Raw genomic sequence first — 24,161 nt, forward strand, 5'->3', positions numbered from 1 at the left:
TACATCTCTTCAAATGTGTGTTTGTGTGTGTCTCAGTGGTTAGGAATGCGTTTGAAAAATGCCTGTTGATGTGGATTCCCTGTGATCAGATCAAATCAGCACTGTATGTGGGAGTGGGACTGATGCAGACAGGCGGTTAGCTGTGGCTTAGTTTCTTCACATGCTGAAAAACAGCTGGCGACATACACACACACACTCCTCCATAGCCTCAGAGAGAGAGAGAGAAGGATGGGGAGGAGACTGAGGGGATGGAGAGACAAACAGAAGGAATGGGGGAGGAGGGGAGAAATAGGTGGGTTAGAAGGTTATAAGGGGGACTGCATCTCTAGTCCCCCCCCCCCCCCACTCACTGGACCCCTATGATCACCCGGCTACGCATGCCTCTCCCTAATATCAATATGCCTCGTCCATTACTGTCCTTGTTAGTGATTACTGTCTCATTTCACTGTAGAGCTTCTAGCCCTGCTCAATATGCCTTAACCAACCATGTTGTTCCACCTCCCACGTATGCGATGACATCACCTGGTTTAAACGTCTCTAGAGACTATCTCTCTCTCTTCATTACTCAATGCCTAGGTTTACCTCCAATGTACTCACATCCTACCATGCCTTTGTCTGTACATTATGCCTTGAATCTATTCTATCGCGCCCAGAAACCTGCTCCTTTTACTCTCTGTTCCGAACGTACTAAACGACCTGATAGCCTTTAGCCGTACCCTTATCCTACTCCTCCTCTGTTCCTCTGGTGATGTAGAGGTGAATCCAGGCCCTGCAGTGCCTAGCTCCACTCCTATTCCCCAGGCGCTCTCTTTTGATGACTTCTGTAACCGTAAAAGCCTTGGTTTCATGCATGTTAACATTAGAAGCCTCCTCCCTAAGTTTGTTTTATTCACTGCTTTAGCACACTCCGCCAACCCGGATGTTCTAGCCATGTCTGAATCCTGGCTTAGGAAGAACACCAAAAACCCTGAAATTTCCATCCTCAACTATAACATTTTCCGACAAGATAGAACTCCCAAAGGGGGCGGTGTTGCAATCTACTGTAGAGACAGCCTGCAGAGTTCTGTCTTACTATCCAGGTCTGTACCCAAACAATTTGAGCTTCTACTTTAAAAAATCCACCTTTCCAGAAACAAGTCTCTCACCGTCGCCGCTTGCTATAGACCTCCCTCTGCCCCCAGCTGTGCCCTGGACACCATATGTGAACTGACTGCCCCCCATCTATCTTAAGAGCTCGTGCTGCTAGGCGACCTAAATTGGAACATGCTTAACACCCCGGCCATCCTACAATCTAAGCTTGATGCCCTCAATCTCACACAAATGATCAATGAACCCACCAGGTACAACCCCAAATCCGTAACCATGGGCACCCTCATAGATATCATCCTGACCAACTTGCCCTCCAAATACACCTCTGCTGTTCTCAACCAAGATCTCAGCGATCACTGCCTCATTGCCTTGATCCGTAATGGGTCTGCGGTCAAACGACCACCCCTCATCACTGTCAAACGCTCCCTAAAACACTTCAGCAAGCAGGCCTTTCTAATCGACCTGGCCCGGGTATCCCTGGTTATTCTTTAAAAGTGCCTACCTTACCATCTTAAATAAGCATGCCCCTTTCAAGAAATGTAGAACCAGGAACAGATATAGCCCTTGGTTCTCTCCAGACCTGACTGCCCTTGACCAGCACAAAAACATCCTGTGTCGTACTGCATTAGCATCGAATAGCCTACGTGATATGCAACTTTTCAGGGAAGTTAGGAACCAATATACACAGGCAGTTAGGAAAGCTAAGGCTAGCTTTTTCAAACAGAAATTTGCGCCCTGTAGCACAAAAAAAAAAAATTCTGGGACACTGTAAAGTCCATAAAGAATAAGAGCACCTCCTCCCAGCTGCCCACTGCACTGAGGATAGGAAACACTGTCACCACCGATACATCCACTATAATTGAGAATTTCAATAAGCATTTTTCTACCGCTGGCCATGCTTTCCACCTGGCTACCCCTACCCCGATTAACAGCCCTGCACCCCACACACCAACTCATCCAAGACTCCCCCATTTCTCCTTCACCCAAATCAAGATAGCTGATGTTCTGAAAGAGCTGCAGAATCTGGACCCTTACAAATCAGCCGGGCTAGACAAATCTGAACCCTCTCTGTCTAAAATGATCTGCCGAAATTGTTGCAACCCCTATTACTAGCCTGTTCAACCTCTCTTTTTTATCGTCTGAGATTCCCAAAGATTGGAAAGCTGCCGCGGTCATCCCTCTCTTCAAAGGGGGAGACACTCTAGACCCAAACTGATACAGACTTATATCTATCCTACCCTGCCTTTCTAAGGTCTTCGAAAGCCAAGTTAACAAACAGATTACCGACCATTTCGAATCCCACCGTACCTTCTCCGCTATACAATCTGGTTTCAGAGCTGGTCATGGGTGCACCTCAGCCACGCTCAAGGTCCTAAACGATATCATAACCGCCATCGATAAGAGACATTACTGTGCAGCCGTATTCATCGACCTGGCCAAGGCTTTCGACTCTGTCAATCACCACATTCTTATCGGCATACTCAACAGCCTTGGTTTCTCAAATGATTGCCTCGCCTGGTTCACCAACTACTTCTCTGATAGAGTTCAGTGTGTCAAATCGGAGGGCCTGTTGTCCGGACCTCTGGCAGTCTCTAGGTTCAATTCTTGGGCCGACTCTTTTCTCTGTATACATCAATGATGTCGCTCTTGCTGCTGGTGATTCTCTGATCCATCTCTACGCAGACGACACCATTCTGTATACATCTGGCCCTTCTTTGGACACTGTTAACAAACCTCCAGACGAGCTCAAATGCCATACAACACTCATTCCGTGGCCTCCAACTGCTCTTAAATGCTAGTAAAACTAAATGCATGCTCTTCAACCGATTGCTGCCCACACCTGCCCGCCCGTCCAGCATCAATACTCTGGACGGTTCTGATTTAGAATATGTGGACCACTACAAACACCTAGGTGTCTGGTTAGACTGTAAACTCTCCTTCCAGACTCACATTAAGCATCTCCAATCCAAAATTAAATCTAGAATCGGCTTCCTATTTCGCAACAAAGCATCCTTCACTCATGCTGCCAAACATACCCTCGTAAAACTGACTATCCTACCGATCTTCGACTTCGACGATGTCATTTACAAAATTGCCTCAAACACTCTACTCAAGAAATTGGATGCAGTCTATCACAGTGCCATCCGTTTTGTCATCAAAGCCCCATATGCTACCCACCACTGCGACCTGTACACTCTCGTTGGCTGGCCCTCGCTTCATACTCGTCGCCAAACCCACTGGCTCCAGGTCATCTACAAGTCTCTGCTAGGTAAAGCCCCGCTTTATCTCAGCTCACTGGTCACCATAGCAGCATCCACTCGTAGCACGCGCTCCAGCAGGTATATCTCACTGGTCACCCCCAAAGCCAATTCCTTGTTTGGTCGCCTTTCCTTCCAGTTCTCTGGTGCCAATGACTGGAACGAACTGCAAAAATCACTGAAGCCGGAGACTCATATCTCCCTCACTAGCTTTAAGCACCAGCTGTCAGAGCAGCTCACAGATCACTGCACCTGTACATAGCCCATCTGTAAATAGCCCATCCAACTACCTCATCCCCACACTGTATTTATTTATTTTTCTTGCTCCTTTGCACCCCAGTATCTCTACTTACACATTCATCTTCTGCACATCTATCACTCCAGTGTTTAATTGCTAAATTGTCATTACTTCGCCACCATGGCCTATTTATTGCCTTACCTCTCTTATCCTCATTTGCACACACTGTATATGGACTTTTTCTACTGTATGTTTGTTTATTCCATGTGTTGTATGTGTTGAACTGCTTTGCTTTATCTTGGCCAGGTCGCAGTTGTAAATGAGAACTTGTTCTCAACTAGCCTACCTGGTTAAATAAAAGTGAAATAAAAATTTATTTAAAAATGACTCAACAGACTTGAAATGTCTTCACACTGACCTCACGCTCCGTCACACACTGACCTCACGCTCCGTCACACACTGACCTCACGCTCCGTCACACACTGACCTCACGCTCCCCGTCACACACTGACCTCACGCTCCCCGTCACACACTGACCTCACGCTCCCCGTCACACACTGACCTCACGCTCCCCGTCACACACTGACCTCACGCTCCCAGTCACACACTGACCTCACGCTCCCAGTCACACACTGACCTCACGCTCCCCGTCACACACTGACCTCACGCTCCCCGTCACACACTGACCTCACGCTCTCCGTCACACACTGACCTCACGCTCCGTCACACACTGACCTCACGCTCCGTCACACACTGACCTCACGCTCCGTCACACACTGACCTCACGCTCCGTCACACACTGACCTCACGCTCCGTCACACACTGACCTCACGCTCCGTCACACACTGACCTCACGCTCCCCGTCACACACTGACCTCACGCTCCGTCACACACTGACCTCACGCGCCGTCACACACTGACCTCACGCTCCGTCACACACTGACCTCACGCTCCCCGTCACACACTGACCTCACGCTCCCCGTCACACACTGACCTCACGCTCCCCGTCACACACTGACCTCGCGCTCCGTCACACACTGACCTCACGCTCCCCGTCACACACTGACCTCACGCTCCCCGTCACACACTGACCTCACGCTCCCCGTCACACACTGACCTCACGCTCCCCGTCACACACTGACCTCACGCTCCCCGTCACACACTGACCTCACGCTCCCCGTCACACACTGACCTCACGCTCCCCGTCACACACTGACCTCACGCTCCCCGTCACACACTGACCTCACGCTTCCCGTCACACACTGACCTCACGCTCCCCGTCACACACTGACCTCACGCTCCCCGTCACACACTGACCTCACGCTCCCCGTCACACACTGACCTCACGCTCCGTCACACACTGACCTCACGCTCCCCGTCACACACTGACCTCACGCTCCCCGTCACACACTGACCTCACGCTCCCCGTCACACACTGACCTCACGCTCCCCGTCACACACTGACCTCACGCTCCCCGTCACACACTGACCTCACGCTCCCCGTCACACACTGACCTCACGCTCCCCGTCACACACTGACCTCACGCTCCCCGTCACACACTGACCTCACGCTACGTCACACACTGACCTCACGCTCTCCGTCACACACTGACCTCACGCTCTCCGTCACACACTGACCTCACGCTCTCCGTCACACACTGACCTCACGCTCTCCGTCACACACTGACCTCACGCTCTCCGTCACACACTGACCTCACGCTCCGTCACACACTGACCTCACGCTCCCCGTCACACACTGACCTCACGCTCCCCGTCACACACTGACCTCACGCTCCCCGTCACACACTGACCTCACGCTCCCCGTCACACACTGACCTCACGCTCCCCGTCACACACTGACCTCACGCTCCCCGTCACACACTGACCTCACGCTCCCCGTCACACACTGACCTCACGCTACGTCACACACTGACCTCACGCTCTCCGTCACACACTGACCTCACGCTCTCCGTCACACACTGACCTCACGCTCTCCGTCACACACTGACCTCACGCTCTCCGTCACACACTGACCTCACGCTCCCCGTCACACACTGACCTCACGCTCCCCGTCACACACTGACCTCACGCTACGTCACACACTGACCTCACGCTCTCCGTCACACACTGACCTCACGCTCTCCGTCACACACTGACCTCACGCTCTCCGTCACACACTGACCTCACGCTCTCCGTCACACACTGACCTCACGCTCCGTCACACACTGACCTCACGCTCCGTCACACACTGACCTCACGCTCCCCGTCACACACTGACCTCACTCTACGTCACACACTGACCTCACGCTCTCCGTCACACACTGACCTCACGCTCTCCGTCACACACTGACCTCACGCTCCCCGTCACACACTGACCTCACGCTCCGTCACACACTGACCTCACGCTCCCCGTCACACACTGACCTCACGCTCCCCGTCACACACTGACCTCACGCTCCCCGTCACACACTGACCTCACGCTCCCCGTCACACACTGACCTCACGCTCTCCGTCACACACTGACCTCACGCTCTCCGTCACACACTGACCTCACGCTCTCCGTCACACACTGACCTCACGCTCTCCGTCACACTGACCTCACGCTCCGTCACACACTGACCTCACCCTCCGTCACACACTGACCTCACGCTCCGTCACACACTGACCTCACGCTCCCCGTCACACACTGACCTCACGCTCCCCGTCACACACTGACCTCACGCTCCCCGTCACACATTGAGCACACAGCTCTCCACCCTCCTCCCTCCCTCCACCCTCCCTGCCTGCCTGCCTCCCTCCACCCTCCCTGCCTGCCTGCCTGCCTCCCTCCCTCCCTACCCTTCTGCCTCCCTCCCTCCCTACCCTTCTGCCTCCCTCCCCTTCTCCCTCCCGCCCTACCCTTCTGCCTCCCTCCCCTTCTCCCTCCCGCCCTACCCTTCTGCCTCCCTCCCCTTCTCCCTCCCGCCCTACCCTTCTGCCTCCCTCCCCTTCTCCCTCCCGCCCTACCCTTCTGCCTCCCTCCCCTTCTCCCTCCCGCCCTCCCTTTCTACCCTTCTGCCTCCCTCCCTCTCTTTCTACCCTTCTCCCTCTCTTTCTACCCTTCTCCCTCCCTCTATTTATCCCCTCTCTCCCCCTCTCTATGGTGGTTCTGTGGGCTAGCCCTGTTTATAAATATGGCTGTGATATCTGGCTTCTCCCAAAGGACTGTGTGTGAGTGTGTTTGTATTTGTGTGTGTAGCGGCATAGCTCCTAGCTGTGGTCTCTTTAATGTTCTTTTAAGACCTCTCGACGGTCAGTTGAGCTCGTGTGAAGGCACAATAAATGTTTAATGTTGGGGAATGAAAACAGTGTTGTGCCCTTTTCATCCTTCTCCCTGGCCTGGCCAGGCTTGTACTCCCTTTATTCAAGCCTCTGAAAGCTCTCTCTGTGACTCAGTGCTGCAGCTCAGTGGCAATCTGGTGGTACTGCAGGTGAGGGTGGGAGCTGTAGTACCACAGATGACCAGTGGGTGGCATGGCACTAAGGATTTGCCCCATGTCGGGTTTTCTAGGTTGTTGTTTTGGCACTCTGATTGGTTGAATTATTACGTTAGGTTTGAGATAGCAAGTGGAAGTTTAATTGAAGAGGAATATAGCTCAGTAACTTTGCCTCTCGTTTCCCCCGACTTCTACACATGGAGGCTTCTAATATCTGCTTGTGTACTTCATTAAAGCAGCTAAATGCTCTCCAATCCCTTTTTAATTGAGCTGGTTTCACTGTGGGCTTTTTGGCAGCAACCAGCTGAGCGACTAGGGCGGATAACAAGCAGAAAGCAGCAGCAGCACTGCTCTGTGTTGTGTATCCCAAATGGCACCCTATTCCCTGTGTAGTGCACTACTTTAGACCAGGACCCATGGGGGCTCTGGTCAAAAGTAGTGCACTATGTAGGGTATAGGGTGATATTTTCTATGCCTGTCTGCCAACACATCAATGTGTGACGCTGTTAACAAACAACTGTCTGTTTATTTTATTGGAGCCTGTTATTTCTAAATCTGTTCTCTCTCTCTCTCTCTCTCTTCTCTTTCTTTCTCTCTCTCTCTCTCTCTCTCTCTCTCTCTCTCTCTCTCTCTCTCTCTCTCTCTCTCTCTCTCTTCTCTCTCTTCTCTTTCTTTCTCTTTCTTTCTCTTTCTTTCTCTCTTTCTTTTTTTCTGTCTCTCTCTCTCTCTCTCTCTCTTTCTCTCTCTTTCTCTCACAGAGTAAACGAGACCATCTGTTACTCAGTGTTAAATGGTATTACCGTCAGTCAGAGGTCCCTGACTCAGTCTACCAACACCTGGTGCAGGATCGCAACAATGAGAACGGTGAGTTTGAGAGACTCATACAAACACATACAATTTACCGGACATTTACCGCTCATGGGCGTGTACCCACGGTACTCATGGGCGTCTACCCACGGTGCTCAGGGGCGTCTACCCACGGTGCTCAGGGGCGTCTACCCACGGTGCTCAGGGGCGTCCAGCCACGGTGCTCAGGGGAGTCCAGCCACGGTGCTCAGGGGCGTCCAGCCACGGTGCTCAGGGGCGTCCAGCCACGGTGCTCAGGGGCGTCCAGCCACGGTGCTCAGGGGCGTCTACCCACGGTGCTCAGGGGCGTCTACCCACGGTGCTCAGGGGCGTCCACCCACGGTGCTCAGGGGCGTCCAGCCACGGTGCTCAGGGGCGTCCAGCCACGGTGCTCAGGGGCGTCCAGCCACGGTGCTCAGGGGCGTCCAGCCACGGTGCTCAGGGGCGTCTACCCACGGTACTCAGGGGCGTCTACCCACGGTACTCAGGGGCGTCCACCCACGGTACTCATGGGCGTCCACCCACGGTACTCATGGGCGTCCACCCACGGTACTCATGGGCGTCCACCCACGGTACTCATGGGCGTCCACCCACGGTACTCATGGGCGTCCACCCACGGTACTCATGGGCGTCCACCCACGGTACTCATGGGCGTCCACCCACGGTACTCAGGGGCGTCCACCCACGGTGCTCAGGGGAGTCCACCCACGGTACTCAGGGGAGTCCACCCACGGTACTCAGACTGACAGAAATCACTTTATATTAACAGAACATGCAAGTGGAGGATACAACGCCTCGTGTCCTTAACGAATTGAGACGCATTTTGAAGATGTTAAAATAGCTGCCCCTGTTCCTCAGCCAATAAGAAGAGTAACAAACAGCTACGTCACTCGTCTATGTATACGAGGCAAGTGAGTTTCAATTTGGGGAAGAGTCTGTTCACTTTTCAATCACGCTGGATAGGCTACTCCAGATATTTCACTCTATGTATCAACCACTGAGGAGCACGCAGCCTCTCGCAAAATCACAAGTCTATGTCAACTATACTACAGTAGAAAAGTTTAGGCTATCAATTTCTATTGGTCAAATTTGTCGAAAGAAATGGCCTATTCCAAACAGACTCTGGGGACAGTTGTGAGGACGACAGATCCCAAATTCATACAACAAGTTGACCTAGACGACAGAAAAACAAAAAATGTAAAAAATTAAGGAGTCTGATGCAACAGAGCGTGTTGCTAAACTATTTTTTCACATTATAAGCGCAGCGATGCGCATCAAGGCAGGAGGCTACACGCGAATGTTTGTTCCATAATGCAATTAGGGGGGGACGTTGTCAGAAGGACACTGCACATGCGAGTGGTTTCATGTGAGATGAAAATGTGAGTTGTAAATGTAGAAGGCGAAGAAATCTAATAGGCTACTTTGAAGCGAGGTAAGACATGCCTCATTTATATATATGTATTACAAAATTCAGCTTTCAAACAATTTAAGGATAATGTTTTCAAAATGCGCACTGCGTCCAGCTCGTTGCAAAGTGGTGTGTGACGCGCGGACGAAGCCTTCCTTCCGTTGCCGTTTGACTGCGTGTTCAAAACGAACTCGGCGAACTCCGACATCTCCGACTTCAGTACTTTCAAGATAACTGGGGAGAAAACTAGCTCCGACTAGGGGGGGGGGGGGGGGGGGGGTCTATTTGAATGGTCATCCAACTCGGGAACTCGGGCTTCTTACTAGAGCTCCATCTTTCTGGCTTGAAAATCACTAACGACGTGATTTGACCTCGTATTTTTCAGAGTTCCCAGTTGTCTTGAAAGCACCACAATATGCTCTGGACACCATATGTGAATTGATTGCCCCCCATCTATCTTCAGAGTTTGTACTGTTAGGTGACCTAAACTGGGACATGCTTAACACCCCGGCCATCCTACAATCTAAGCTTGATGCCCTCAATCTCACACAAATGATCAATGAACCCACCAGGTACAACCCCAAATCCGTAACCATGGGCACCCTCATAGATATCATCCTGACCAACTTGCCCTCCAAATACACCTCTGCTGTCTTCAACCAGGATCTCAGTGATCACTGCCTCATTGCCTGCCTCCGTAATGGGTCCGCGGTCAAACGACCACCCCTCATCACTATCAAACGCTCCCTAAAACACTTCAGCGAGCAGGCCTTTCTAATTGACCTGGCCCGGTTATCCTGGAAGGATATTGACCTCATCCCATCAGTAGAGGATGCCTGGTTGCTCTTCAAAAGTGCTTTCCTCACCATCTTAAGCATGCCCCATTCAAAAAATGTAGAACCAGGAACAGATACAGCCCTTGTTTCACTCCAGACCTGACTGCCCTTGACCAGCACAAAAACATCCTGTGGCGTACTGCATTAGCATCGAATAGCCTACGTGATATGCAACTTTTCAGGGAAGTCAGGAACCAATATACACAGGCAGTTAGGAAAGCTAAGGCTAGCTTTTTCAAACAGAAATTTGCGCCCTGTAGCACAAAAAAAAAAAAACTCTGGGACACTGTAAAGTCCATAAAGAATAAGAGCACCTCCTCCCAGCTGTCCACTGCACTGAGGCTAGGAAACACAATCTACGATAATCGTTAATTTCAATAAGCATTTCTCTACGGCTGGCCATGCTTTCCACCTGGCTACCCCGACCCCGGTCAACTGCCCTGCACCCTCCACAGCAACCCGCCCAAGCCCCCACCATTTCTCCGTCACCCAAATCCAGATAGCTGATGTTCTGAAAGAGCTGCAAAATCTGGATTCCTACAAATATTCTGGGCTAGACAATCTAGACCCTCTGTCTATAATTATCTGTCGAAATTGTTTCAACCCCTATTACTAGCCTGTACAATCTCTCTTTAGTATCGTCTGAGTTCCCCAAAGATTGGAGAGCTGCCGCGGTCATCCCCCTCTTCAAATGGGGGAGACACTAGACCCAAACTGTTATAGACCTATATCCATCCTACCCTGCCTTTCTAAGGTCTTCGAAAGCCAAGTTAACAAACAGATCACCGACCATTTTGAATCCCACCGTACCTTCTCCACTATGCAATCTGGTTTCCGAGCTGGTCACTGGTGCACCTCAGCCACGCTCAAGGTACTAAACGATATCATAACCGCCATCGATAAAAGACAGTACTGTGCAGCCGTCTTCATCGACCCGGCCAAGGCTTTCGACTCTGTCAATCACTGCATTCTTATCGGCAGACTCAACAGCCTTGGTTCCTCAAATGACTGCCTCTCCTGGTTCACCAACTACTTCTCATACAGAGTTCAGTGTGTCAAATCGGAGGGCCTGTTGTCCGGACCTCTGGCAGTCTCTATGGGGGTGCCACAGGGTTAAATTCTCGGGCCGACTCTTTTCTCTGTATACATCAATGATGTCGCTCTTAATGCTGGTGATTCTCTGATCCACCTCTACGCAGACGACACCATTCTGTATACTTCTGGCCCTTCTTTGGACACTGTTAACTAACCTCCGAACGAGCTTCAATGCCATACAAGACTCATTCCGAGGCCTCCAACTGCTCTTAAATGCTAGTAAAACTAAATGCATGCTCTTCAACCGATCACTGCCCACACCTGCCCGACTAGCATCACTACTCTGGAAGGTTCTGACTTAGAATATGTGGACAACTACAAACACCTAGGTGTCTGGTTAGACTGTAAACTCTCCTTCCAGACTCACATTAAGCATCTCCAATCCAAAGTGAAATCTAGAATCGGCTTTCTATTTTACAACAAAGCCTCCTTCACTCATGCTGCCAAACTTACCCTTGTAAAACCTGACCATCCTACCGATCCTCGACTTCGGCGATGTCATTTACAAAAAAAGCCTCCAACAATTGTAATTATTTCGCCTCTATGGCCTATTTATTGCCTTACCTCCCTACTCTTCTACATTTGCACACACTGTACATAGATGTTTCTATTGTGTTATTGACTGTACGTTTGTTTATGTGTAACTCTGTGCTGTTTTTGTATTACTGCCACTACTGTCATTGCTTTATCTTGGCCAGGTCACAGTTGTAAATGACAACTTGTTCTCAACTAGCCTACCTGGTTAAATAAAGGTGAAATAAAAATAAAAAAATTACTTCCATCATTGAATAATAATTATATATATATATATATATATAAAGCATTATTTTGCAATGGGATTGTTTCTTCATCTCCCAGACAACTGGCTGGCGCCAATTTTATCGGCTTTTCTAGTTTTTAATCGGACAAAGCCGGTTATTACTGGCTAACGGAAACCCTGACACACACACACACACACACTAAAATAGGCGCACTCTTGCATCATGTCTGCGCACACACTGAAATACACACACACACACACACACACACACACACACACACACACACACAAACACACACACTATACAGTTGACTGTAACGGACATGATATGTATGTCAAACAGAACACTGGTCTGAACCAGTCATCAGCTGTGTTCCCAAGGTAACAACACTCCTTCAAACCAGCCGATTACAGGCCAGCGGGACGCACACGCACACACTGTACCGAACCAGTCTTATTAGCTCTGTTTCCTTGGCAACACACACCTAGTAGGCCAGACAGCGAATGTCTGGACCATCAAGTGCAAATAACCTGCACTGTAATGGGCCCTTGAACACAAACTACCCAGCCATCAGCACAAGTGGCCCCGTCACACAACACACACACACACACTGTCTGCTCCTCCTTTTATTCTGTTTGACTACCTGATTACTTGATTACTGACTACCTGATTACTGATTACTTGCAGCAATTCTCATCCACCCAAACATGTTGAAATAGAGTGTTCACTCTGTCTGCTACAGCCAAAACATGACCCTGACTGTCCTCTCTCCCTGTCCCTGCTCTCCTTTCTCCTGCTCCTCCTCTCTCACCCTCTCTCACCCTCTCTCACCCTCTCTCATCCTCTCTCATCCTCTCTCCTCTCTCATCCTCTCTACTCCTCTCTCATCCTCCTATGTCTTCCTCTCTCTCATCATCCTCCTATGTCATCCTCTCTAATCCTCTCTCCTCTCTCTCCTCTCTCCTCTCTCATCCTCTCTCTACTCCTCTCTCATCCTCCTATGTCTTCCTCTCTCTCATCATCCTCCTGCTCCTCATTCCCCTCCTCTTTGCTCCTCTTCTCCTTTACCTCCTCTGACTGTTTTCTCTTCCCTTCCTCAGATTCTGGCCGGGAGCTGGTCATCACAGACCCAGTGGTCAGGGGCAGAGAACTCTTCATCTCCGACTATGTGGACACATACCATGCTGCTGCCCTTAGGTGAGACAACACACTCAGAGACCAACTCTTAAAAAGCTAACAATAGGAAAGTACTCAAGTTCATGGCCAGTACTTGCCGATTTCTTTTTTTCTTTTTTCAGTCTTTGTGGAATGGTACTGTATCAGTTTAGTTCCTTTAGGGGGACAGTAGACTACAGAGATGAAAGACAGGTTTATTAACAGACTACAGAGATGAGAGACAGGTTTATTAACAGACTACAGAGATAAGAGACAGGTTTATTAACAGACTACAGAGATAAGAGACAGGTTTATTAACAGACTACAGAGATAAGAGACAGGTTTATTAACAGACTACAGAGATAAGAGACAGGTTTATTAACAGACTACAGAGATGAAAGACAGGTTTATAGACAGACTACAGAGATAAGAGACAGGTTTATTAACAGACTACAGAGATAAGAGACAGGTTTATAGACAGACTACAGAGATAAGAGACAGGTTTATTAACAGACTACAGAGATAAGAGACAGGTTTATTAACAGACTACAGAGATGAAAGACAGGTTTATTAACAGACTACAGAGATAAGAGACAGGTTTATTAACAGACTACAGAGATAAGAGACATGTTTATTAACAGACTACAGAGATAAGAGACAGGTTTATTAACAGACTACAGAGATAAGAGACAGGTTTATTAACAGACTACAGAGATAAGAGACAGGTTTATAGACAGACTACAGAGATGAAAGACAGGTTTATTAACAGACTACAGAGATGAAAGACAGGTTTATTAACAGACTACAGAGATGAAAGACAGGTTTATTAACAGACTACAGAGATGAAAGACAGGTTTATAGACAGACTACAGAGATAAGAGACAGGTTTATTAACAGACTACAGAGATAAGAGACAGGTTTATAGACAGACTACAGAGATAAGAGACAGGTTTATTAACAGACTACAGAGATAAGAGACAGGTTTATTAACAGACTACAGAGATGAAAGACAGGTTTATTAACAGACTACAGAGATAAGAGACAGGTTTATTAACAGACTACAGAGATAAGAGACAGGTTTATTAACAGACTACAGAGATAAGAGACAGGTTTATTAACAGACTACAGAGATAAGAGACAGGTTTATTAACAGACTACAGAGATAAGAGACAGGTTTATAGACAGACTACAGAGATGAAAGACAGGTTTATTAACAGACTACAGAGATGAAAGACAGGTTTATTAACAGACTACAGAGATGAAAGACAGGTTTATTAACAGACTACAGAGATGAAAGACAGGTTTATAGACAGACTACAGAGATAAGAGACAGGTTTATTAACAGACTACAGAGATAAGAGACAGGTTTATAGACAGACTACAGAGATAAGAGACAGGTTTATTAACAGACTACAGAGATAAGAGACAGGTTTATTAACAGACTACAGAGATGAAAGACAGGTTTATTAACAGACTACAGAGATAAGAGACAGGTTTATTAACAGACTACAGAGATAAGAGACAGGTTTATTAACAGACTACAGAGATAAGAGACAGGTTTATTAACAGACTACAGAGATAAGAGACAGGTTTATTAACAGACTACAGAGATAAGAGACAGGTTTATTAACAGACTACAGAGATAAGAGACAGGTTTATAGACAGACTACAGAGATGAAAGACAGGTTTATTAACAGACTACAGAGATGAAAGACAGGTTTATTAACAGACTACAGAGATGAAAGACAGGTTTATTAACAGACTACAGAGATGAAAGACAGGTTTATAGACAGACTACAGAGATGAAAGACAGGTTTATAGACAGACTACAGAGATAAGAGACAGGTTTATTAACAGACTACAGAGATAAGAGACAGGTTTATTAACAGACTACAGAGATAAGAGACAGGTTTATTAACAGACTACAGAGATAAGAGACAGGTTTATTAACAGACTACAGAGATAAGAGACAGGTTTATTAACAGACTACAGAGATAAGAGACAGGTTTATTAACAGACTACAGAGATAAGAGACAGGTTTATTAACAGACTACAGAGATAAGAGACAGGTTTATTAACAGACTACAGAGATGAAAGACAGGTTTATTAACAGACTACAGAGATGAAAGACAGGTTTATTAACAGACTACAGAGATAAGAGACAGGTTTATTAACAGACTACAGAGATAAGAGACAGGTTTATTAACAGACTACAGAGATAAGAGACAGGTTTATTAACAGACTACAGAGATAAGAGACAGGTTTATTAACAGACTACAGAGATAAGAGACAGGTTTATTAACAGACTACAGAGATAAGAGAGGTTTATTAACAGACTACAGAGATAAGAGACAGGTTTATTAACAGACTACAGAGATAAGAGACAGGTTTATTGACAGACTACAGAGATAAGAGACAGGTTTATAGACAGACTACAGAGATAAGAGACAGGTTTATAAACAGACTACAGAGATAAGAGACAGGTTTATTAACAGACTACAGAGATAAGAGACAGGTTTATTAACAGACTACAGAGATAAGAGACAGGTTTATAAACAGACTACAGAGATAAGAGACAGGTTTATTAACAGACTACAGAGATAAGAGACAGGTTTATTAACAGACTACAGAGATAAGAGACAGGTTTATTAACAGACTACAGAGATAAGAGACAGGTTTATTAACAGACTACAGAGATAAGAGACAGGTTTATTAACAGACTACAGAGATAAGAGACAGGTTTATTAACAGACTACAGAGATAAGAGACAGGTTTATTAACAGACTACAGAGATAAGAGACAGGTTTATAAACAGACTACAGAGATAAGAGACAGGTTTATTAACAGACTACAGAGATAAGAGACAGGTTTATTAACAGACTACAGAGATGAAAGACAGGTTTATTAACAGACTACAGAGATAAGAGACAGGTTTATTAACAGACTACAGAGATAAGAGACAGGTTTATTAACAGACTACAGAGATAAGAGACAGGTTTATTAACAGACTACAGAGATAAGAGACAGGTTTATAAACAGACTACAGAGATAAGAGACAGGTTTATTAACAGACTACAGAGATAAGAGACAGGTTTATTAACAGACTACAGAGATAAGAGACAGGTTTATAGACAGACTACAGAGATAAGAGACAGGTTTATTAACAGACTACAGAGATGAAAGACAGGTTTATAATCCTAGAACATACACTGTGACCTATATAACTCACAGCTCTAACCTAGAACCCACAGCTCTAACCTAGAACCCACAGCTCTAACCTAGAACCCACAGCTCTAACCTAGAACCCACAGCTCTAACCTAGAACCCACAGCTCTAACCTAGAACCCACAGCTCTAACCTAGAACCCATAGCTCTAGGAGGACTAGGCAGGGTGATTGTCTCCGTCTGAAACCAGATAGTCTTTCTCCATGCTCATGTGATTCGCTCCCCCTTCTTCCCTCTGGTCCTCATCCCCTCATGCATCCTCACACACGCGCACACATGCAGACACGCGCACACATGCAGACACGCGCACACATGCAGACACACACACACACATGCACACACACACATACACACACACACACACACACACACACACACACACACACACACACACACACACACACACACACACACACACACACACACACACACACACACACACACACACACACACACACACACACACACACAGACCTCTGTGATGTCTGTTATTGTGATGATGGGCCCAGACACACAGCTAGACAGACACACACCCACACACTGGGGGATGTAATGTGAAGTTGTATCAAGGTGTGTGTGTGTGTGTGTCTATCTCTGTGTGTGTCATCTCTTGGCGGGTGGGCAAGGAGGGAGGAATGATGGGTTCAGCTGGTGCTCCGTAGTCTCAACTTCATCCATCATAACTAACTTAAACTGACACCTTCATGCTCATGTGACTCTCACACACACGCACACACACACACACACACACACACACACACACACACACACACACACACACACACACACACACACACACACACACACACACACACACACACACACACACACACACCTTTAATACCTGCTGCCTCAGATTTCATTAGTCTACACCAGCTGTTGAATACATCACCTCTAATAGAGAGGCTGCAGTTCTGGCAGAAATCACCTAGCAACCACACCGGGCGCCATGTTGGAGGAGTCAGTCTGCTGTAATAGTGTTGCCCCGTGTCTTCCAATCGTCCACGTGACTGGCTGCGTTCCGCTTCCACCGGAAACTTCCCGGCACATTGCTAATTTTATTTAGTTTTTCTAAGGACCCAGAAAATGGAGGCAGTGGGAGGAACCTATTCAAGTAAGTAAATGTGTTTTTGAAAATGATAAACTATTTTAGCATTAGCTAGCTTGCTGTGCAGGCTAACGCAAATGTGCTTTTAACGTAATGTTAGCTATCTAGCTAACTTTACATACTGTGAATTAAATACCACCAGCTAACGTTAGCTAACTTCATATTAGCTAGCTAAATATATTGATGTATATATCATTTGTAAATTTAAAAACACAAACTCTAAATGCTTTTGTAGATAGGTTGCTAGCTAGCTAACTTTACATACTGTGAATTAAATATCATCAGCTAGCTAACTTCATATTCGTAGATAGGTAGCTAGCTAGCTAGCAGCCATGGAGGAGGGTGAAAAGATTAGCAACTCCGGGTGTCAGAGAAGGCAGAGTGGGCTACTCTGGATAGGGCAGGTACCTTTTTACGGGAGGACAATTCTCCAGTTCCAGTCCCTAGCGAGGGAAAACTAGGAGAATAGAGAGCTTATAACAATGTAATATTCAGTGCTGTCTAATTTGAGTATAACTTAGCATGTTTCTTTGGTGATGTTTTCTGTCCTCAGATACAGAGAGCTCGGAAACCATGTCTACAGACGAAGAGGTCCCCAGAGAATAAGGGAACATCGTTGTTCACCATGGGTTATATGTGTACCTATGTTAGAGAATGTTTGTTAACAACAACAAAAAATACAGTTTAAAAGTCACACACACACACACACACACACACACACACATACACTGTCTAAACCTATTACAATTGGAGCAGGCCAACCATGCTGGGGGTGCAGGGTCCTGTTCCAGCCCAGCACTAACACACCTGATTCAACTTATCAAACCTAATAAGATAAGTGATCTTGGAGTCCAACATCCGTCCACTGATCTACTGGGTTTGAGAAGTAGATTTTGTACATGCCTTGTGCCGACATTTAAATGAATTGTTCAGTGCAAATCCAACCCTTGTAATCTAGATGTTGAAATGTCTGGACATGATGGGATCCATAGCTTAAAACACACAATCACTACTACCAAAGTTCAATGCCAGATAATTTCCCACCAGAAAGTCTGAGTGGTTTGAAGATAACCATGCTAGATTACGGAGACATCATTTATAGATCGGCAGTTAAGGGTGCTCTCGAGCGGCTAGATGTTCTTTACCATTCGGCCATCAAATTTGCCACCAATGTTCCTTATAGGACACATCACTGCACTCTATACTACTCTGTAAACTGGTCATCTCTGTATATCCGTCGCAAGACCCACTGGTTGATGCTTATTTATAAAACCCTCTTAGGCCTCACTCCCCCCTATCTGAGATATCTACTCCATCCCTCATCCTCCACGTACAACAGCAGTTCTGCAATAATTACATTGTCTATGCTAAATGTGTTTAAATTGTCAAATAAATAGATTATAAGAAGGAAAAAAATAAAATAATGGGGCAAGGCAAAAAGTGTGTTTCTGTTTAATCAGCAGTTATTGCTACACCCTTCATTTGATTTAACGGGGCACTTTTGTCATGACGACAAGGAGACAGGGCTCTCTACCTAAATGGCACTGCAAGGCACAGCATTATTACAACCATCTAGTCTAACTGAGGGAGTCTCCTGTCATATCCACATCATATAACAACCATCTAGTCTAACTGAGGGAGTCTCCTGTCATATCCACATCATATAACAACCATCTAGTCTAACTGAGGGAGTCTCCTGTCATATCCACATCATATAACAACCATCTAGTCTAACTGAGGGAGTCTCCTGTCATATCCACATCATATTACAACCATCTAGTTTGAGGGAGTCTCCTGTCATATCCACATCATATTACAACCATCTAGTTTGAGGGAGTCTCCTGTCATATCCACATCATATAACAACCATCTAGTCTAACTGAGGGAGTCTCCTGTCATATCCACATCATATTACAACCATCTAGTTTGAGGGAGTCTCCTGTCATATCCACATCATATTACAACCATCTAGTCTAACTGAGGGAGTCTCCTGTCATATCCACATCATATAACAACCATCTAGTCTAACTGAGGGAGTCTCCTGTCATATCCACATCATATAACAGCCATCTAGTCTAACTAATGGAAAGTCTCCTGTCATATCTGGAAAAGGACAAAGTAGTAGAAGTGGGAATCTGATGCAGCATTGCTCATCTTCACAGGGGGAATCTGATGCTGCTGTAACATTGCTCATCTTCACAGTGGGAATATGATGCTGCTGCAACATTGCTCATCTTCACAGTGGGAATCTGATGCTGCTGCAACATTGCTCATCTTCACAGGGGGAATCTGATGCTGCTGCAACATTGCTCATCTTCACAGGGGGAATCTGATGATGCTGCAACATTGCTCATCTTCACAGTGGGAATCTGATGCTGCTGCAGCATTGCTCATCTTCACAGGGGGAATCTGTTGCTGCTGCAGCATTGCTCATCTTCACAGGGGGAATCTGTTGCTGCTGCAACATTGCTCATCTTCACAGGGGGAATCTGTTGCTGCTGCAGCATTGCTCATCTTCACAGGGGGAATCTGTTGCTGCTGCAACATTGCTCATCTTCACAGGGGGAATCTGATGCTGCTGTAACATTGTTCATATTGTCGACATGGGTGTCTTTCTAAACAAATACCTTGAACGCAACAATTTACAGTTCACATAAGGAAATCAGTCTATTTAAATATATTAACTAGGCCATATTCTATGGATTTCACATGACTGGGAATACAGGTAAAAAATAAAAATAAATTAAGGTTTGGGCATGGATCAGAAAACCAGTCAGTATCTGGTGTGACCACCATTTACCTCATGCAGCGCGACACGTCTCCTTCGCATAGAGTTGATCAGACTGTTAATTGTGGCCTGTAGAATGTTGTCCCACTCCTCTTCATTGGCTGTGCGAAGTTGCTGGATATTGGCGGGAACTGGAACACGCTGTCGTACACGTTGATCCAGAGCATCCTAAACATGCTCAATGGGTGACATGTCTGGTTAGTATGCAGGCCATGGGAAAAACTGGGAAATGTTCAGCTTCCAGAAATTGTGTACAGATCCTTGCGACATGGGGCCGTGCATTATCATGCTGAAACATGAGGTGATGGCAGTGGATGAATGGCATGACAATGGGCCTCAGGATCTCCTCACGGTATCTGTGTGCATTCAAATTAGCATCGATAAAATGCAATTGTGTTCGTTGTCCGTAGTTAATGTCTGCCCTATACCATAACCCCACCGCCACCATGGGGCACTCTGTTCACAACGTTGACATCAGCAAACCGCTCGCTATACACGCCGTCCTCCTTCTGCCCGGTACAGTTTAAACCAGGATTCATCCGTGAATTCATCCGATCCAGTGGCCATCGAAAGTTGCCATTTTCCCACTGAAGTCGGTTACGACGCTGAACTGCTGTCAGGTCAAGACCCCGGTGGGGATGACAAACATTTTTCATAAATTCTTCGGTTGTGCAAACCCACAGTTTAATCTGCTGTTCGGCTGGCTCGTCTCAGACAATCCCGCAGGTGAAGAAGCCCGATGTGGAAGTCCTGGGCTGGCGTGGTTACACTGGGTCTACGGTTGTGAGGCTGTTTAGACTTACTGCCAAATTCTCTAATAGGATGTTGGAGGCGGCTTATGGTAGAGAAATTAACATTCAATTATCTGGCAACAGCACTCGTACACATTCCTGCAGTAAGCATGCCAATTGCATGCTCCCTCAAAACTTTGAGACATCTGTGGCATTGTGATGTGTGAAAAAAAACGGCACATTTTTGTGGCCTTTTATTGCCGCCAGCACAAGGTGCACCTGTGTAATGATCATGCTGTTTAATCAGCTTCTTGATATGCCACACCTGTCAGGTGGATGGATTTTCTTGGCAAAGGATAAATGCTTACAAACAGGGATGTAAACACATTTGTGGACAAAATTTGAGAGAAATATGCTTTTCGTGCATATGGAACATTTCTGTGATCTTATATTTCTAATCGTATTGGTCACAAACACATGGTTAGCAGATGTTATTGTGAGTGTAGTAAAATGCTTGTGCTTCTAGATCTGACAGTGCAGCAGTATCTAACAGGTAATATCTAACAATTCCACAACAAAACCTAATACACACAATCTAGTGAAGGAATGGGATGTGGATATATAAGTATAAAATATATGGATGAGCAGTGACAGAGCGGCTAAGATGCAATATATAGTAAAGGTTATATAGTGAAGGATACAGTATACAGTATATACATATGAGATGAGTAATGCGAGATATGTAAACATTCTGAAAGTGGCAGTATTAAAGTGACTAGTGTTCCATTTATTAAAGTGGCCAATGATATCAAGTCTGCAGGTAGGCAGCCACCTCTCTGTGTTAGTGGTGGCTGTTTAACAGTCTGATGGTCTTGAGATAGAAGCTGTTTTTCAGTCTCTATGTCCCTGCTTTGATGCACCTGTACTGACCTCGCCTTCTGGATGATAGCGGGGTGAACAGGCAGTGGCTCGGGTGGTTGTTATCCTTAATGATCTTTTTGGCCTTCCTGTGACATCGGGTGGTGTAGGTGTCCTGGAGGGCAGGTAGTTTGCCCCCGGTGATGTGTTGGGCGGACCGCACCACCCTCTGGAGAGCCCTGTCGTTGGTGGCGATGCAGTTGCTGTACCAGGCGACGATACAGCCCGACAGGATGCTCTCGAATGTGCATCTGTAAAAGTTAGTGAGGGTTTTCGGTGACAAGCCACATTTTTTCAGCCTTCTGAGGTTGAAGAGGCGCTGTTGCTACTTCTTCACCACACTGTCTGCGTGGGTGGACCATTTCAGTTTGTTGGTGATATGTACACAGAGGAACTTTCCACCTTCTCCACTGCTGTCCCATCCACGATCATCTCTTTTGTTTTGCTGACATTGAGTGAGAGGTTATTTTCCTGACACCACACTCCATGGCCCTCACCTCCATTCCTATAGGCTGTCTTGTCGTTGTTGGTAATCATGCCTACCACTGTAGTGTTGAATGCGAACTTGATGATTGAGTTAGAGGTGTGCATGGCCACGCAGTCGTGGGTGAACAGGGAGTACAGGAGAGGGCTGAGAACGCACCCTCATGGGGCCCCAGTGTTGAGTGTCAGCGAAGTGGAGATGTTGTTTCCTACATTCACCACCTGGGGGCGGCCCGTCAGGAAGTCCAGGACCCAGCGCGCAAAGAAGTAGTTTAATTTGTCTGGAAGCAAGACGTCGATGTCCACGACGGGGCTGGTTTTCTTTTTTGTAGTCTGTGATTGACTGTAGACCCTGCCACATACGTCTGGTGTTTGAGACGTTGAATTGCAACTCCACTTTGTCTCTATACTGACACTTTGCTTGTTTGATTGCCTTGCGGAGGGAATAACTACACTGTTTGTATTCGGTCATGTTTCCAGTAACCTTGCCATGATTAAATGCAGTGGTACGTGCTTTCAGTTTTGCACGAATGCTGCCATCTTTCCATGGTTTCTGGTTAGGGAAGGTTTTAATAGTCACAGTGGGTACAACATCTCCTATACACTTCCTTATAAACTTGCGTCAATGTTATTGTCTGAGGCTACCCGGAACATATCCCTGTCCACGTGATTGAAGCAATCTTGAAGCGTGTTATCCGATTGGTCAGACCAGCGTTGGATAGACCTAAGCACGGGCGCTTCCTGTTTTAGTTTCTGCCTAATAGGAGGGGAGCAACAATATGGAGTCATTGTCAGATTTCCCAAAAGGAGGGCGGGAGAGGGCCTTGTATGCATTGCGAAAATTAGAGTAGCAGTGGTCCAGCGTGTTGCAATCGATATGCTGATAGAATTTAGGTAGCCTTGTTCTCAAATTAGCTTTGTTAAAATCCCCAGCTACATTAATTGCAGCCTCAGGATATATGGTTTTCAGTTTGCATAAAGTCCAGGGAAGTTCCTTGATGGCCGTCTTGGTATCCGCTTGCGGGGGGATAAACACGGCTGTGACGATAACTGAGGAGAGTTCTCTTGGGAGACAATACGGTCGGCATTTGATTGTGAGGAATTCTAGGTCAGGTGAACATAAGGACTTGAGTTATTGTATGTTGTTACAATTACACCATGAGTTGTTAATCATGAAACATACATCCCCGACCTTCTTCTTCTTCTTCGTGTTTTGTTACTTGTCATGGTTTTTTTTGTTTTTGTTGTTGTTGTTGTGGACCCCAGGTAGTGTAGCTGCTGCTTCTGCAAATGCTACTGGGGATCCTAATAAATATATAGGTGCATTTTTATTTTGAAAAAATGTGCTTCCCATCGAAACTATGACACTCGTGTGCCGCCGATGAGAGCAATGAATGTTAGACTACAAGCTATCTAGCTAATGTTGAAACCTGGTTAACATAACAGCTAAAATAAACTCAGAATCAGACTTACCAGTGATGAAATGAACAAATCAGATCCTGTACTGAAAGCTGTCTGGGTTCAGGTCTTGACGGGCAAAAAACGTTTCTTCGCTTTTCTGACACTTCTTGAATCTTATCTCCTTGATGTTTCATGATTCTGGATAATCTGTAAAAAAATAAATAAAAATGTCCCGTTGTCTTTCCTGCCTTGTTAGAGCAAATACAGCACAGAAATTGACCATGGTGATGAATGAAGTAGGTGTGGGAACTGTTATCATGCAGCTTGGGGTAGGAGGCATCACAC

At 46.5% G+C, this 24,161-nt stretch overlaps 1 protein-coding gene across 7 annotated transcripts in view; it reads left to right on the top strand.

Annotated features, from left to right (window-relative positions):
* LOC129861339 (arginine-glutamic acid dipeptide repeats protein-like) overlaps positions 1–24,161 on the top strand; it is a 449,087-nt gene that overhangs the window by 289,670 nt on the left and 135,256 nt on the right. For all 7 annotated transcript variants that reach the window (XM_055932685.1, XM_055932683.1, XM_055932684.1 and 4 more), the window contains exons 4-5: positions 7,820–7,925; positions 13,108–13,204. In XM_055932685.1, the coding sequence (XP_055788660.1) occupies positions 7,820–7,925; positions 13,108–13,204 (203 nt within the window). The remainder of the gene's footprint in view (positions 1–7,819; positions 7,926–13,107; positions 13,205–24,161) is intronic.

This window comes from Salvelinus fontinalis, chromosome 8 (assembly GCF_029448725.1).
Source record: "Salvelinus fontinalis isolate EN_2023a chromosome 8, ASM2944872v1, whole genome shotgun sequence".
In the NCBI taxonomy this organism is placed as follows: Eukaryota; Metazoa; Chordata; class Actinopteri; order Salmoniformes; family Salmonidae; genus Salvelinus; species Salvelinus fontinalis.